Below are 18,220 nucleotides of genomic sequence, written 5' to 3' on the forward strand. Positions count from 1 at the left end.
AATAAAATAAAAATAAAAATAATCAATTAATGAAATAATGGTAGAAGACACCTTGAGGACGGTTGTGTGTCTTTATCATCAATGGGTTTTAAGCGTGGGTTGGTAAAAAGTCCAACAACGAACTTGTAAACCATTAACAGACGAATTAAATCGATTTACATTCTAACTCACGTTCCGTCGGCAAGCACAACCGGAAGTTGCATGAAGTCGCCAAGTTTGACTTGACAGCAGTCCACCGCGCCCACTGGAAGCAGGAGGCTGTCAGGGAGGCTGCAGCATCCCTGTTTTCTTCACCCAGCATCAGTGAACATAAAAGAAGCTAAGCGGAAGCCTGATGTTTTCCATCTGAGCAGACATGGGATGCAGGCGAGGTGGATCTTGGCGTCACTTGTTAAGTTAGCTGACTCGGGATTCTCAACAATTTGAACAGCACGTCTATAACACGATGGCCAAGCAGTACGACGTGCTCTTCCGACTCCTGCTCCTCGGAGATTCCGGGGTTGGAAAAACATGTTTGTTATGCCGATTTACGGACAACGAATTTCACCCGTCTCACATCTCCACCATCGGTAAGACTCCGCACTCTGCGAAGGTTTCCATTCAATTTTTCTACCTATTTATTTGTTTTTACCTAAACAAATTCCCATCACTGTCTGGTTGCAAGATATTGCTATCTTGCGCATCATCCTTTGTTGGTTGCTCCTTCCATTTCAAATTGCACATACCGCCGTTTTTACTATTTGTTTCCCTCACCGAAGACGTTGTGTTGTAACAATAACAAAAACATCACGTGTGATAGAGTCTACATGAAATCAGCTTTTTGAATTGCTCGGGGGAAGCCCTCAGGGCGCAGATCCAGCACTTGGCAGCCATGTGGACGAGTTCACCAACTGTCAGCAATAAGCAGCCAGCCAAGTGTCATACAAAAAGAAGAAGAAAAAAAAGTATTTACATATCAAGTTTGGCTCTAAAAGGATTCCTGTTGGTCATTTAAAAAGATTAAGTATGAGATAGACTTGAGTCTCGATGATCAACGATAAATAATTCAAGTCTGGTTTGAATCAAGAAATTGAGTGCCAATATCTGATTGTTTTCTTTGTCAAATGTTTCATTGATCGATCAGCCCCTGTCTGTCACTGATAGCTGCACCTCATCTACTCACTGGTCATCTCTCATTACCGTTACCATTTTAAGCTTTGTACTCAGATGAGTGTGAGGATTATTGTCTTTTCCATCATGCTGTGGCCATGGCTCTTATAGCGTCTCTGGCCACTTGGCTCTGATTTATGTCATCGTTTATGCTGCTGCACAGCTAATAGCATTCTCTCTTGCTCTGAGGCCAGCAAGCCACTTTGCGGTAATTGGCCGCAACATCAAAAGGAACAAAAATACAGATTTTACGTAGCTCAAGGCTGATAATATCAGAACAGGGGAATGTGATTTGTAGTTGTGACTTAGCTCTGATTATTTCAGAACAGGAAGTTATAAAATAGTCTTTTTCACATGGACAGCGCTAGGAAAATCAACAAGTTCCATTTTTTAAAAACAGCTTAGCAGCTTTAAAATCATTCTCAAAGTGTTAAAGAAAACCTGCATCAAACACGTTAAGCTCCATCCTGGATCTGAGTCTACCCTCGTAAAGATCTGAACACCTTCCACATCAATGATACATACTCACACACACACACACACACACACACACACACACACACACACACACACACACACACACACACACACACACACTCAGAATGCTATTTCAAGTCATGCTCCTCGAGGGGAGACTCCCCTGTCACTGCTCCCTGTTTATATTGCTCCATTTCCTGGGACAGTTGTCGTGCCGGGATCTTTGTGTGCTTTTCTCTCTGCAACCTGCAGAGTGAATAGGAGTGCAGCTGGATGCTTAGAAAGCAGGCCATAGCATTGACACAGGCATTGGAATCCAGAGAAAGGTGCCGTAATGATAGTTGCGAGCAGCAGAACGTGTCCATGAACACCGCTGGGACCCCTTTAATAGGTCTTGAGTAATTCAAATGGGTCTTTTCAAACTAAACAAAAGTCTATAGAGAGATGGGGGGAGATCATCAGGGACCACCTTCAGTGCCCGCCCTGCTGTGGATCAATAAATAATTTCCTGACCTTCATGGTCACGCAGGGATATAAATCGTCTTCCTTATCCACTGTATCAATCTCCACGGGTGACTCGATAATCCATCAGTCCTTCCTCCAGTCCACTTGCCCACTTTAATTATCTCATAATCTGCAGGGACCTCTCACCCAAAGGACGCTGCACCGACAAATCTTCTTCTGAAGTCTTTGATGAGTATGTCAAAGATTCCATAGAATCCAAAATTCCCAGTGAGGAGACAAGTCTCCATTGTGCCATTGTCCCCGGACAGGAGAAGGGTAAAGTCACCGCTCTTACATTGAACATCCCACGTCACGCTGCTTCTGCCTAATATTTTGCCAAGTTTGCAATTTTTTCACAATCCAGAGCTCCGTCAATGAAACGGACAGCATCGCTGATTTCAATTTGCAGTCGTTTCGTTTAGAAGACAGCCGCTAACTGCAATTGTGAGTCAAAGTGGAGAGTGTTGCATTGTTTGTGTGTCTCCAGCCCTGGTTGCACAATTATCCCTGTGGGGTGCGTGTGCGTGCAAAACTAATGGTTTGGGGTGGACGGCTTGAATCGCAGTACAAACGCCCGATAATGATGTTAGGAGAGGAGCGAATGATGTTTTTACACTTTCCTTTCCTGTACCGTGACCCAAAAATAACGACAGCTCTGAGACAAACTAAATTTACAACCTCGGCTACATCCTTCTCACTTCCTCTCCGGTTAAAAAAAACAAGCGGCAGGTACCCCTGATGTCAGCCAGAGGGACATGGACCTCACTCTTCCAGGCGGGTCGTCTTTATTTTGAGGGGTATTTCTGTTCAAGGCGACAGGTGGCAGCGGAAGTGATGTAGCGATGCCATCAAGCCACACTGTTGAGTTTAATCTTCCGCAGCGCCTTTACCTCAACGGTCCCCTCTGCACTCGGGGCGCCCGCTTGTCACAACAGCCATAAAGTACAGACTCAGCTCTGCCCTGGATCATCGCTCAATGAGCTAAGCAGCTGTCCTCGTGGCTCCTAGTGGTGTTCTGTTGCCACGGGCCTGCTTGTTCCACCTTTTTGCAGGTTCTCCTGCGAGATAAAATGCTTGCTCGTCTCTTCATCTCTGCTTTGGGAATGCTGCTGCAGCAGGTCCAATATGCATGATTCAGGACTGATTCCTGCATGGGGCCATGGGTTTACTGCCCCGGGTAGCTTGAGGTTGAGTTGGAAACAGAAAGCTGTAAGGTAAAGCTGTTGGTTTTGCCACTGCCATATTCTTATTCATCTTATTCAAAGCAGGTGAATGAGAGACAACGTCATTCCTCCTCGCCATCCTCCAAGTTTGCCATACTAAAAATGCATCTGTGTCCCCATTGGTCCAAAAATGTAGTTAAACCTAGGCATTATATGCATCTATGGAAACAGATAGTGTTTTTGGCCTTTTGTCCACACACAGAGAGATTTGCAGGTAATTAAAAGTACATCTTTTAGAAAGTACATTTCAAGGTCAAGATTTGTTTTTCCTTAAAAACTGCTTTATTAGATTTCTGTTCTTGTATTTTGTCTGTGTGTGTCTGTGTTTGTCTCTGAAGCAACTGTGACTGACTGGCTGGTGACATTTTATTGCGTTCTGTTAAATTCATATTCCAGGATAATATTTAGAAGTAACTCAGTTACCAGTCCACACAGGTGATTTCCGCTACTGGGCCATTTCGACTCATCCCTGTTTCCCACCTGTACCCACAGGCGTTATGATTGGTCATTGTGACTTTACACTCTGAGATGACCTCGACTACCTGCGTACCTGGCGGTATGCCTATAAGCAGACAAAAACCGGTCCCGCACTCATTCTCTTTGATTTGCACAAGTCACTCTCTTTTGGCGGTGAGACACACGTAGCGCAAATGAGAGCTTCATTGTTCGGCCACAGATTAACGGCGAGTTCCTAATGAAAGACAAACTTTTTCCATTGTCCCGAGTTGTCTCGAGACAAGAGCTGCCAGTTGATTGCTGGCTTCTGCCTCGCAAAGATAACCGCGGTTGACGAAGCAATTCCCACACGTCATTGCTGTAGTGTCCACCTACACACACACACACACACACACACACACACCGCCACGTGTTAGCGCCTCATCCCTCCTGTCACACTCGGACACGGCGATAATTAACCGAGTCAATTCCAGGGGTGTAACTGTTCATGGTTACATGGCTCGCATGGCCTCTGATTGTGCAGCGCTGCCACGTTAAATTAATCTGCTGTCATCCCCAACCCCCACAACCCCTCCACTCCGCCCATCACACGTTGTGCTCGTATCCATAGTCACGGATTCCAGTGAAGTGGTAAAATGTGAGCCTTGTGCAGTATGGGTTTAACTGCATGCTCTCCCTCATGAAAGTAGGTTCATACAGTCTGAAAGGGAAGGGAGATTTCAGACCTACTCAATAAAAGGAGCCACGCGATGTTGCTCATTGTCTAAATACACTTTTGACTCACATAGGGGTTATGTCACAAATGTCTTCATAACTGGTTTTGTTATTATTATTATACTTGTTACTGTAGTTCAGGGTTCACCTGAACTACAGGTTCACCTGAACTACCCCCTGAAGGACCACATGAGTAGCCCGCAGGCCTGTTCGAAAAATAGCACAACTCGTTCGGCCATGTCTGAAATTCATTCCTCTCCAACCAAGTCATTGTTGATCATTATTGAGAACCCATTAATGTGATCAGTATCTTCACATAGATCGGTATTGTTAATAATCATATTTAACTGGGAAAGTTTATTTCAGTCGAGTTTAGGAAACTGGTTGCCCTTCATATGACTCAGGACCCATGAAGTAGCTCTCAAGTTCAATAAATGCTGGTAACTCCTGCAATAGTTGTTTGGATTTTTTTTTTAATGTTTTCATTGTGACCTTATATAACAGTCCTATGAAGTGGAGAACATGAGATATTCACCAATGTTAATATTGATATAAAACCTATGTCAACTTGTTCCTGCTGTCCTAGGATCAGGGTTGGGGTTACACTCAATTTCCTCTTTTGAGTTTCTTGTTTCCCCAAGAACAAAATCCAGACAAATCATCAAGTCAGACGTGGGGAAAAAAAGAAAGGAAAAATATATAGTGTACATCAATCTCCTACAATGTGACTTGAGATGCTGTACTGTGGAAGTACAGAGGCGGGTCGGGGCAGGGACAGCCACCACGCTGATAAGCTATTACTAAAAGTATGAAAAGAGAGAAACTTCTAGAAATGATTGCTCACCACAGATACCAGTATTTTACCCACACCTGATTGAAACTGGGCTGTGATCAGTTGCTTTATTTTAAAAGGGTGGAGAAAAAAGTATTAAGACGTCATCAAATGAAACTCAGCAAAGGTGGTTTGTTTTTCTACGAGGTAACTTCCAAATTATCCAGATTGTCCTCAAAAGAAGACTGCTCCGCCAGTGAGCCTGTGCTTGGCGCTACCTGCCCCTTGTTGTTGGAGGTCAACTTGGCAATGAAGATTCAGTCATGTGATCTCTCATCACTATAAGGCAACACCCCCCCCCCCCCCCCCATTCGCTGTTTTCCCCCTCGACTTCCAATGGCGAACCTATCTCCATCCACACACCCCCAGGGCAGACCACTCTGATCCCCGAGAAATCAATTAGCACTTCCTTCCAATTAACCTGACACCGGGCAGCTCGCGTGTCACAGTTGGAGCCGCTGAGGCCAGTTGATGCGCGCTGCTGGAAGATGCGTCTTTATGGCTGCATCTCTGTGTGGTTAACTCTTCTATGAGATGCACAGGGGGGAAAGACGTGCCCCCAGATAGACTCCAAAAAAGGGTCTTCAGCTCGCTGTCTAGGGCCTGGTTTAAGTCGTGTGGCGGCTCTTGCCCAAGACTACAGGACGGTTGGATGAAGGAGGATTAATAAGGTCAGGATGACAGTCTCCTCCTCGCCCCCAAGGCCCTGGAGGAGATTGCGGGGGCTGTCGGTCGTCTTGCCTCGCGACCAAGCCGCGTCAGACTCTGGTCAGAATCCTTTCACCCAGGCGGCGGTGATTAAAATATGAAATGCAGATGTGGAACTGGGATATTTCGGGCTGCACTCCAGAGGTTGGACTGCCGCTACCGGGAGAAAGAGGTGTGTGAAGGAGACAAAGTGAAAATAAGAATCAGTAATGCGACTCTGGAATTTTTGACTTATTTTATGCTGAATTTACATTGGACACAAAAAGGCCGCGACCATCGCTGCCTGCTTTGTTAGGATTTTTTTTTACTGGTAGCACAACCATGATTTGCTTACTTACTCATAATACATATAGATATGTATTTTTTTCCAAACAATGGACAAGATAAAACGTAACAGCTGCTTATTAAAATGGAAGAAAAGGCTACAGCAAAAGCAAACAGATACACATAACTCATCACGGAGAGAGGAGTATGATTTATATGCTCATCCCTTCTCCAAAACTGGCAATGGCAATAATAAGCTTGCTCACTGCCTGTGCATATCTATGCTGTAATAAAGTGGATACACACTGCTGGAATGATAATAATCACCTCCCTGAAAAAGAGGTTTCAGCCTTCACAGATTTGTATTCTGTTTTTTCTTGCTATAATGAAGGTTGCATTGGCAGGACACACAGAGGTAGACGGTAAAAATGTGTCAAATAGTTGATTGCTGATAGTTATAGAATTAGAGAAAAATAAATGTTTTCCTTGGAATGGTTTATAAACACTAAATATGAGTATGGTTTTGGTTGGTCTGTGGAGTTTGCGCTCAGGGCATTTTTAAATCCTTGTGATGAAGCTGTGTTTTCTCTTCATCTCCTCATCATCTGTAATAGAATTAGTAATGCGACAGAGACGAGGCCTAGTTTCAAGATTTTATTTCTTTCAAATGGACTCAGATCCCGGAACCACGCATTTGCCCAGAAACAGAGGAAAAAATGAGAAACCCAGGGCTTTGGAGTGTTTGTATTTTAGCGGCAGGTGCTCACCAGATGTTGATGTCACATGCATTTTAAAATACGCCACATGTTGGCACGCTGCTAAACTGAAACTAAATGATTCCTGATCCTCACAACATTCTTACATGCTGCCTTGCCATTGTTGCCGTGATAAAATGCCTTGATTAATCTTTATTAAATCTGACGAGTTGTGACAGTTCCTGTTACTTTCTGGGCAGCCTCAGGGCTCCTCTATTCTGAAGTCTGCTTCTTGTCCCTGCTCTGCTACCGCCACCCCCTCCTGTCAGAGAGGAAAAGCAATATTAGGGAAAACAATTTAAATTCATTTTTGTTCTCTTTTGTCGAGGGGGGCACGGTGGCGCAGAGGTTAGCAGTCTTTCTCTGTGCCGCCCTAGCATTAGCAGGGTACATCAGAAACTCTTCTTCTAATGACTTGCTATTGTCATGTAAAGTCACCCGCATCAGGATTTTTAGCCCCGTCTCCTTTCCCTCATTTGTTCTGCTGTTCTGTGAATGCGCCGCTCCCTGCCCTCGCTCCCCATGTGATCAGTGCAGATAGCGGGCGTAGCGTGGGCTTGAGGGATTATTAGCCCCATCTTCTAACGGGCTGATTGCACAGGAACCATGCTGCTGCTACCCTGTGATGTTGCAAAGCTGCTGCGGGTGCTGACAGAAGGCTGCACCCACGTGACACTCTGGCTGGTTTTAGGTTTGGGTGAAGACAAACCTGAAATACATTCACTGCTCCAATGTTCTCTGGATGTGATTTTCCTCAAAGTTCTCTTTTCTCTCTTGCAGGGGTTGACTTCAAAATGAAGACGCTGCTAATAGATGGTATCAAAGTGCGGATACAGATATGGTAAGATAGCAGCCTTGGCCACCATATTGGGAGGAACGGTTCAGAAGATAAGGCGTTATTAGATATTGCGCAACAGTATTTCAGAAAGACGGGATATTGTTTATTTGTACAGACGTCCTCGAGAATGCATGTCGTGTCTTCTGGGGAATTCAATAGTCTTGAATTTGGACTCCCAGAGTTCAGCACTTGTCGATGTTTTTCTCTCTGTTCATCCTGTACATACAAGAGCGTTCATCAGTACCTGACTCCACTAGATGATAGGTTAGATCAGGGGTCACCAGCCTTTTTGAACCTGAGAGTTACTTCATAGGTACTGAGTGATATGAAGGGCAACTAGTTTGCCACACTCTCCTGAAATAACACATTTTCTCAGTTAGCCGTGAGTTATGATACGGATCTATGTGACGACACCAACCATGTTAATGAGTTCTCAATAATTATCAAGAATGACTTAACGAGGTTGGGTACAATTGAATTTTAGACGCAGCTCAACAAGTTGTGCTCTTCCACTTGACTAGACTGGTGCCCACACCGCCACAATGGTGACCCCTGGATTAGATGATGACGGTGACAGAGAGTGAAGGAATTCAGATTAGAATTCTGGCTTGAGGGACTAGTTGCTAACACTTCCTTGTTTGCTCTCGCTCATTGGCCCTCTTAGGGCTCCTGTTGGAGGTCACAGGGTGTGACACAGGGTGTAAATGTTAAACATGTTTAATAGCCTCTCCGCTACAGTTGGGAGTTAAGCAATTATACTGACGTGACCCCCTTGAGGACTATTTGGACCATTGACCGAATATAATTATATACGGAGCTTCCAACTTCAAAAAGGAGGCCAACAGGGAAGCATCAAAAACCTGCATTCTATTGTTTGGCCCGGCAGGGACAGCCCCCCCCCAAAAAAAACAACAACTAAAAACTGACCAGTCATTGTGAACAGGAGCCCTAAATTCATATCTCAAGATGGCACCGACCATAAACGTGATCTCTTTGCTTCAGGATGAGCATTCACAAACCAATTTGTGATGCCCATCTTTATATACAGTCAATGATTTGGACAAATAATGTGTAAGACAGGCCGTGCAATAGAGCACTTGGGCTCAATGATTATAGATGTTATATATTCAGGTTGAAGCAAGTTCAGTTGCCACATATGGAGGTTTTAATGAAGGCCACTCTTTGTATGATAATAATGTTTGCTTGCTGGTTCCAGGGACACTGCAGGCCAAGAAAGATACCAGACCATCACCAAGCAGTACTACAGGCGAGCACAGGTACTGCAGGGCAAATATATATATATATATATTTTTTTTAGAATTATTCTTAAGAAGAGAAATAACCAAATTAAATTCTTGATCTTGCTTTCGATGCGGGTCAAAGACCATTATCTTCCTGAAACATCCAGTTTTATCCTCTATGGACTTAAGATAAATTCTTTATGAAATAAATCATAAATGCATGGACTGTCCAAGAACCTCTTTTCCACCATCACAGTCTGAGAGACAAGAGAAGCATAACAAATTTGAATCAAGCTTGTTTTGGGCTTCACTTTAGTTTCCTTGGCATAAATGTAAATTGCCTTGAAAGTCGAAGTCAGTGTTGGTTCATTTCTTACCGCAGGCTATAAATCTCCTCTTTTCTTACTCCAATGCAAGAGAATTCTCAACGAAATGAAATTCAATAAAGCCTGTTTACCAGAACCTGCTGTTTGGATTAGAGGAAGGAGTCAAGCCACACTGCAGTTTAGCAAATCCCCCATCCGCCATGTGGCTCAGAGTGAGCAATAAATCTGGTTGTTGCAGGCCGCCTAACTGTGTAGGCGGTAGCCTGGTTTGTTTACACAAATCTTTTCAAGTTGTCCACATGGATTTTTTTTTTTTTTCTTTTTTTAAATTATGCGATGCCAATTCCGTTTTAACTTGTCCTGATTTTTCATGCGGTCCTGCTCAGGGGATCTTCCTGGTGTACGACATCACGAGCGAGCGATCCTTCCAGCACATCATGAAGTGGGCCAGCGATGTAGATGAGGTGAGTTAGTCACAAGTTGCAGTTTCAGAATCACTGGCTCACGTGTTTAAAATACTGCTCCGTCTGCATCAGCCGTCTTCCATTCCTTCAGCCTCTCCACTTCGCTGCTGCTGTCGTTTGTTAAGCATTTTTCTGTCCCTCTCGCACTATTGCCTGCCTCCGTTAGAGCCTGAACCTCGGCCCGCGCAGCTTCCCGTGTCATTTCCCTGATAATTTCACTCCATTGAGTTAGTCACCGCGCACCTCATTTCCTCAGCGGATTTGTCTGAATATTTACCCTATTGATCTTGCCGTGCGTCCACTGGCTTTTAATCTAGGGCCTAATTTCCTGAGCGCCACACCTCCCTGCATTCTCTCCTCGCTGCATGCTCTTGACATTTGACAACACACCCCTCCCTCTCTCTCTCTCTTTTTTTTTTATCTGTTAACGCCACTGATTTTCCCTGAATCGCGTTTCCTATTCACTGCAGTACGCCCCTGAGAAAGTCCAGAAGATCCTCGTGGCGAACAAATCCGACGAGGTGGACAAGAGGCAGGTGGCCACGGAGCAGGGAGTCAAGGTGAGGTGGTGGTAAAGTGTCTATCTTGAGCTGTATTTACACTTAAAGAGGTTGTTGTAGAAAGAGAAAAGAAAAAGAGAGAAATAAAGACAAAATGATGCCGTACCACCAGTTTGGCAAAGCCTTCGCAAGCATGTCCAGTAAAAACCTTTATAGCCAGGCAGTGTTCTCCCATGTTTGGCCTCATTATGCAGCCTCATACCACCAATGGAAAATGTTTCTCACTTTTGGTGAGGAATGAATGAAACGCTCGTCACTGTGTGGTGTTTCCGACTATTTTCTGGCAGCCTCAGGGCGATAGGAAAAAAAATTCCTCCCAGGCACTGGAGCTTTCAGTAAGGTAACATCCATTAGGGTTGAGCTGACTTTGTCCTTATGGTTGTTGTTGTTGTTGTTGTTGTTGTTTTGTTTTAAGGCTTAGTTCAACCTTGGGATGATGGTATATGAAAGTGTTTCCCCAAAGGCTAACATAAAATTATTCACAGTGCAGCTTTAACGGCTCAGTGTGTGACATTCAAAGGATCTCTATTAGGCAAAAATGTATCCTGAAATATGTGCTGTAAGTGTTTTCTATAAAAAATAGAATAAACATAAAAATACAACAACAGATGATAAAAAAAAAGTTGTCCATGTTCAAAAAGGGATGCGAAGAAGTCCAAAATGACCTGATCCCACCCCTGCTCCCCAACTAATGATTTACATATAGGTCATGCATATCCTATTTCCCCAATATTGCTCTCCCAATATCATTATAATAATAATAATAGCAATATAAATAATCACCATAATAAACTCAAGAACAACAATGTACACCCACTGCATATACATCCATCTGCATCAATGTAAAAGGACAATAAGAAGGGAGAAGAAAAACAAAAGACGATTTTTCTTATTGGACCACCAACAACCACCATCATGCTGTCGGATCCCAGATTCATCAAGCCTTCTCGTCTGATTGCAATTGATAGTTTTGATAGCTGAAGCTAAAGTGATGCACATCATGAATAAACAATTCATTTGGTTGCTCTATACTTTATGACCATTAGATTAAATGCTACTAAAACCTTCACAGGGGACCACTGAACGGACTGTCTGATTACCATGGCAATATTGACATCTTTTCGTTTTCAAGGCCTGGCCTTGCGAAAGCTGCTGCCTAGACTGAGAAACCACGACACACTGAGCCAGCAGACGAATATTTCACCTCTTGCTGCATCATATTTTTGCCCATGAAGGGGGGAAAAAAAAGCCGCGTTATGCGTTCAGCCCTTGTACAGAAACATAAAGGGCTTCCCTGTAATCTGTCTTGCAGCTCGCCAAGGCTTACGGGATGGATTTCTTCGAGACAAGTGCCTTCACCAACCACAACATCACAGAGGTGAGTTCACCTGGAAAGCAGCTGTCGGCAGGAACTCGGAAAAAGGCGACGGCTCGTAATGCGACTGGAAGGAAATGTCTCGGCTCGACGATCATGCGTGTTATCTTCCCTGTCGCGTGTGTTGTGTGTGTCTGTATGTGTGTGTGTGTGTGTGTGTGTGTGTGTCTTATCTCACTGCAAGACTTTCACGCGGCTGGCTGAGCAGGTGCTGGCAGCCAATAAAAAGGATCTGGATCTTCTGCGGATGTCCATGAACAACGAGATCAATCTCGCCGCCCTGGAGGAAGAGGAGGGACTGTGCGACGGTGCAGCTGGCGACCAGGGGAAAAGCTGCTGGTGTTAAAGAGACGGTGCACATCACGTGCGCATTTCTATCATCCGATGCACTGGTTGCTGTTATATGTAGAGTGGTGGAAAACAAATGTTTTTGGACACCTCATGCATTTGTGACATACTCTGTTGCGCTAAGAATCACTCTTCAGTCTCCCAAGTGCAGTACGTTTTAGCGCAGTTGCCAACATTTGCCCCTATGCTGCACCGTCCAGCTCAGAACTGGGCGTTTCAGAGAAGACAACATCCCTTCAAAGACATCCAGAGTACAGGAGCACAACAATTCAGTTGTCTTGTCTTGTCTTGTTAACAGCTAACAACAAATAATTTCCATTTGTTTGTGTCTGTGATGCAGTCACACACACACACACACACTCTCTCTCTCTCTCTCTCTCTCTCTCTCTCTCTCTCTCTCTCTCTCTCTCTCTCTCTGGCAAACATTTAATGACAACAATTTAAGAGTGTCCAAAAACTTTTCCACCACTGTAGATGGAGTCAGAGATGGATTTTGAGACCAGCTGCATCACCTTTTCCAATCCCCTCGTCCAGAAATGCTAATCGGACATCTGGTAGCAATTTCATTGCGAAGGTGGAATACAGTTTTGCCACAAAGTGCCAAGTGAGTGGTAAAATCAACTGGCCGAGGGTCAGAATGTCCAAATTTTTGCTCTGCAGGACCCAGCACTCATAAGGTGAAACATTTATTTCGCTTTACAGTGTCTGACAAAACCAAATCAAAAACCCCTGTGTGCTATAAATTCCAAAAATTGGCATCTGGCAAAAAAAAAAGAGGCAGACTGGATATTTATAACCTCTTTTTAAAAAATGTGTTTTATACAGTTTCCTGCAGACAGGATTACTTGGAATCTTTAGTGCTTGGGATCGCACCGTCATTGACTTAAAGCTTTTCACTCCATGGTATTTTTTCATAATTTTTAAAATTCGAAAATTTTGCTGATGCGCTGCCTTCATTCAGCCCCGTTTGGCTTTCCTTTTTCCTGTCTCCATTGCCCTGCAGCTACAGAATGCATGTAATGTAGTGGGTGGATTTCACCACGAGAGGGCGCGCCTTGCTTAGAAACACTGGCGAGGATTTCAGCTGGGAATTAAGTTTCATTCCTGGCAAATCCTTTTTTTTTTTTTTTTTAATTATTATTATTATTATTAATATTATTTCGGATGTACTGCACTTTCGAGGCTTCTTTTGGTGTAATGAAAACATGCTGTCTATTTATATGTATTTAATTTACTTGTTTCTTTGCATCACAAAAGAAGTTTGTAGCAAGTGGTGCCTTCCAAGTGTAAAGGAGGGGAAAAGTCTTTTAAAAAAAAGGAAATTAATACTTGAAAACTGTATTCTTCAAGTATTATTTTGCAAAAGATTTTTTTAAATAGTGTTTGCAGCGTCCCGTCAGATTACATATAACAGGAATTTAGTAGAACACAGATCTAATGGTGTTATCATTAGAGGGCCGTACAAAATATCCAGCAGTGGCATCCAAGATGGTCTGAAATATATATATATATTTTTTTTTTTTCTTTCCTTTTTGCCATTTTTTGCACTGCAAGGTGTCCATGCCATTTCTTTTGGTTTGTCTTCTCAGACTCAGCACGGTACAAGCGACAGCTTTGCATGCCTCCCTCTCTTTTTATTTATTGAAACTTCAATGAAGTTAATAATTCACTGTTCTGGGTTTAACGTTTGACCGGAGTTGCCTGTTGGAGATTAAAACAGACTAAACGTCACCGTCCAACACTTGGGAAACGTTTGGGGATTTTAAACACAGTCAAATGAGGCGTTTGAAGAAAGAAAAAGAAAAAAGAAGATATGTGCACCGTGAGAAAATGATGCAGTATGTTGTACTGGATAAATGTCCTGTATCCAGGGCCGAAATGTATTTGTGAGGTTGTTAAGAATTCCCTCTCTCTCTCTCTCTCTCTCTCTCTCTCTCTCTCTCTCTCTCTCTCTCTCTCTCTCTCTCTCTCTCTCTCTCTCTCTCTGTTTGACTACTTCAACTTGTACTTGTGGAAGGTGTTACATGCAACATGTTATCCCTGGAGAAAAGGTATCAGACGTTTATGAGTAAACACTTGCAGATATATGACACCGTTTGCTGCGTGTCATTTCTCCACCGTGAGACCCGCGCCGCGGTAACAGCTGCTGGACGGAGCTGCAGAACGTTGTGTCATTGTGCCCGAAGGTCCCTCGGCACCAGTCAAACTGATGGTGATCCTACCGCAACACAAAAAGACTTCTGGAGTCCTTGAGCGTGCACTTCCTCCTGCTTTCCTTGCAAAAAAAAAAAAAAAAAAAATAGTGCCACTTGCATCACGCGCTGCTCGTCTCCAAATGTGGTAATTGCAGACCAGTGAACCTTTCTGGAAATATTAATTAGGAAATATCCTGAACTGCCTGAAATGAACTATCAAAGTGCATCGCATTTCTTCACTCAATATAGAACTTGGGTGGAGTGGCGGGGATGAGGGGGTGGAGCCAAAACAAACAAACAAACAAACAAACAAACAAAAAAAGGTGTCATTAGTCACCAGTGGTGGGGTTTTTCCCATTAAGGGTTACATGAGAGAAGCTGCGAAGCCTCTTTGTTCACCCCCCCCCCCCCCCACACACATCTGAGTCGTTAACGCGGCGAGCTGATTAAAGCTCCTCGGGAGCAATTAGCATAGCGATGAATATGCATGTGGAAGCGCTGTCTGCTTGACAAAGATGACAGCTCAGTATCTGTCAGAGGGCCGGGTGACACGCAGACACACGTACACAATAACAAGGCAGCTTGCGTACTGACACGTCGCGCCCACGCACAACTCCATGATCACACGCGAACGCGCGGGGTGGGAGGGGAGAAGGGGGGGGGGGGGTGACTTTTGCGCATGTGCCAATTGCAAGGCAGAGTCCGTCATCGTCACTTTCTGCAACACAGCCCCCTGCATCGTCGTATTAAAGCACCAGGCCTTGCAGCTGTCTGACATTAAGCCGTGTGTGTGTGTGTGTGTGTGTGTGTGTGTGTGTGTGTGACGTGGACAACTGATTGGTGGGAAGTTTGGGTGATGTAACAGTGCGCCGGGATGGACATGTGTGTGTGTGTTACGAAGATAAAGGAGACCGGGGAATGAAAACACATGCTGTACACAATAGAGAGGGTAGAGTTCATTCATGATGCTTGTACACAACAGAGACGGACACACTCACCTACTCCTCACACAAGCTTGGACTTTTATAGCCTTTGAAGCCATTGATGGCTCGAAGGTCTGGCTGACATCCGTAACCCAGAGAAGAATGACTCCAGTCTCATTATTGGCCCTTAGACACAAAATATATTTGTTTTGACGCCTCTAGGAGGCCAGTTTCGCTTAGTTGCTTGAGACTGGGGTCAATGGAGTCATGAATATAGATAAATGCTCCACATGTGGTCACTGTTAGTGATGGAATGTATCTCAGCTGTCATGCATAAGTATTTTTAAATAATCCCCGCCTTGCATCTTAAAGGCCCCGTGTTCCATTCAGTAGCATCTGAGGCGAAGAAAACGCAGTGCAGACGGTATTAATGTTAAAATGCACCTTTCAGATGTCACACTTGATCTTGCATCCCTTCCTATAGCGGCTGTGACGTCAGGGTAAGATAAGAAAACTTTCAGGGGAGATTATTATTACCTCCTGCCAGTGATCGTTTATTATAAGTTAACAATATTGATGATCAGGAAGTTCAAACATTGAGTCTTGGAGACCTCCTGTGTCCAGAAGAGGAGCTCCTGGACTCAGAGTTTCTGTTGATGTGATGATGATGAATTGATGTGATAATGCAGTGTCTTTATACTTTACTGCCACAGGACAAGTTCATCAGTCCTTTCCAATAAAATGGTCACACGTGGCTAAAATCTTTGAATTCTTTCCAAACAAACCCTGCAAACAATGACTGACATCGTGCTCCAAAAATATGTCCACTGGTGCTGGTGTCGTGAGTCACTCTTTCTGAAGGCAATAAGTCCCGTTAAATGTTCCCAAAACATCTTGGAATTCAGAGGTGATTCATATTTCCAGCTGAGAAGAATTCGTCTTTGATATTGCTTGCGGTGTTTTGAGTCTTTATTCAACAGTCTGGAGTCTGCTGGTGCTAAGTCCGACTGTAAATGCGCTCCTCTCTTTTTAAGATTAGAGGGCAGCGTGACAATAAACTAATTCAGGCTACAACCCAAATGGACAAAAATGAAAATAATCACCAGCTTGGGTTGAATCTTTTTTTTTTTTACTTTTGAAACTTTTTCACTTGTGGGAAAGTTCAACTTGCGAGAGCGAATCTGAGAAAATAAACTGCTACAACATGCTAGAGCTATAATTGTAAATACTGACATTGTCTCAAGGATTGGTCCTTTGATACACACACTATTCACACTTGCTGTCTTTATGACTGCTTTGACTGTTGCAGAAGGTCAAACTGGAGCCGGGCAGGTGAGAAGACAGACAATTATGGAAGAAAGATGAGGTAAAAAGGTGAGAATTATTTCCTAGTTCCTGAAATACCTGTCTGGCAGCGCTAATTAAGTGCAGATCAGAGTCAGATAACCGCCCACCCCCCACCTACCCACCCCCATCTACCTCTCCGCCCATGTGCTTCCTTTAGTGGCTGCCAGTGCCCTCATTCCAAACAGACCTGCAGTTGTTTGCTGTGTGCTTGAAAATCACAGGAGAAAATAGACTCCAAGTCATACACGCACGCATACACACACACTTGGCGGCGTGGGCGGAAGGTTTCTGTGTTCAGCCAGATCTGACATCGGATTGTTTTGTCCCCCGTCCCTCTCATTGCCACCTGCGGTTACACGGCGCTCGCCGAGGCTACCTGTGAGAACCGCCTCCGTCGTCTAAACCCAGAGAGCCAACTGACGGGAGCGGGAAGGTGCGATGGAAACAGCTCCCTCCGGAGAACAATGACATTACACAATAGATATGACAGCTTTTTTGTCGTCAATTGCGGCGTGCGATTTTGCAAAAGAGCATTTATTTTTAGTTGCTAAGGGACTGATGATGCAAGGAAGGTGGCCTGATGGATTCAACTGACCACTGCTTAATCGTGTGTACACAATTGCAGTTTAACTGCGCTATTTAAGAAACAACACAGCTTATTTTACGGCCCTCTACACCGATGTTCACGTCTCTATTTTTCACCGGAGCAGCTGTGCATCAATATTCAACCCGAGACCCCCAGAGATCTCTAGAAAACAGCATATTTAGCTCCTTAAAGTTTTCACAGCCACATGAATTCTTCTTGACTTCCAAGTTTGGAGACAAAAATAATCTGTCTTCAAGGATGCATCAGGAAGTGTGGGAAGTGTGGGCTCCCTTTGTGATGTCAAAGAGGGCTGATTTCCAAAGTTGATTGTTTTAGCATGTTTTTTTTTTGTTTTTTTTTAGAAGATCAGCAAACAAAATTAGTGAAATATGGTATTTTTTCTTTTATATTGAGTTCACAGACTTGCTAAAGATGCATAATTGTTAAAAAAAGAAAAAAAGAAAAAAAAAGTCAGTAAAGTGTGCTTTCTGTAATATGGAGCCTGAAATAAATGGAACATAATCTGATTTATGTTTCTCACAAACAGTAACATCAGAAACTTGAAAACAGACTGTCAGATCAATAGGCAGTTCTTAGATTCCTTTTCCTCTTTTGTGTTCCAATGTCATCAATTTATGCTTCCGCTTTGCAACTAGAATAAAGTGTCTGACAAGAAAACAAAACAAATTCTTTTTCGGCAGTGAATATTTCTGTTCTGTTTTGTTTGTTTAAGCTGAGCTTTTTGTATTGCAACTCCCTCAGTGGAGGAAAAGAAAGTGAAGAATCACGGGAATCAATTTTTAAAAAAATTGTAATGTCTTATTATTTAAGGTCTTTTGTCAAGGAATGAGGCAAAACTGATAGCATCAAATGCGTGTGACAATGTCCTCCTTTATCTGTGCAGCCCTGGGAAGTCTTTGCTGGTGGATGTTGAT

General features: G+C 43.7%; 1 protein-coding gene across 1 annotated transcript; it reads left to right on the forward strand.

Annotated features, from left to right (window-relative positions):
- Positions 1 to 232: 232 nt before the first annotated feature.
- Positions 233 to 13,334, forward strand: rab15 (RAB15, member RAS oncogene family). The gene is made up of 7 exons (XM_076037560.1): positions 233 to 569; positions 7,863 to 7,923; positions 9,137 to 9,197; positions 9,874 to 9,951; positions 10,422 to 10,511; positions 11,824 to 11,889; positions 12,071 to 13,334. The coding sequence occupies exons 1-7, from the start codon at positions 446 to 448 to the stop codon at positions 12,230 to 12,232; spliced, it is 642 nt and encodes a 213-aa protein (XP_075893675.1). The 5' UTR covers positions 233 to 445; the 3' UTR covers positions 12,233 to 13,334.
- Positions 13,335 to 18,220: the final 4,886 nt, after the last annotated feature.

The sequence above is a fragment of the Nelusetta ayraudi genome, unplaced genomic scaffold (assembly GCF_046127955.1).
Source record: "Nelusetta ayraudi isolate G7.1 ecotype Tasmania unplaced genomic scaffold, CSIRO-AGI_Nayr_v1 ptg000052l, whole genome shotgun sequence".
Lineage (NCBI taxonomy): Eukaryota > Metazoa > Chordata > Actinopteri > Tetraodontiformes > Monacanthidae > Nelusetta > Nelusetta ayraudi.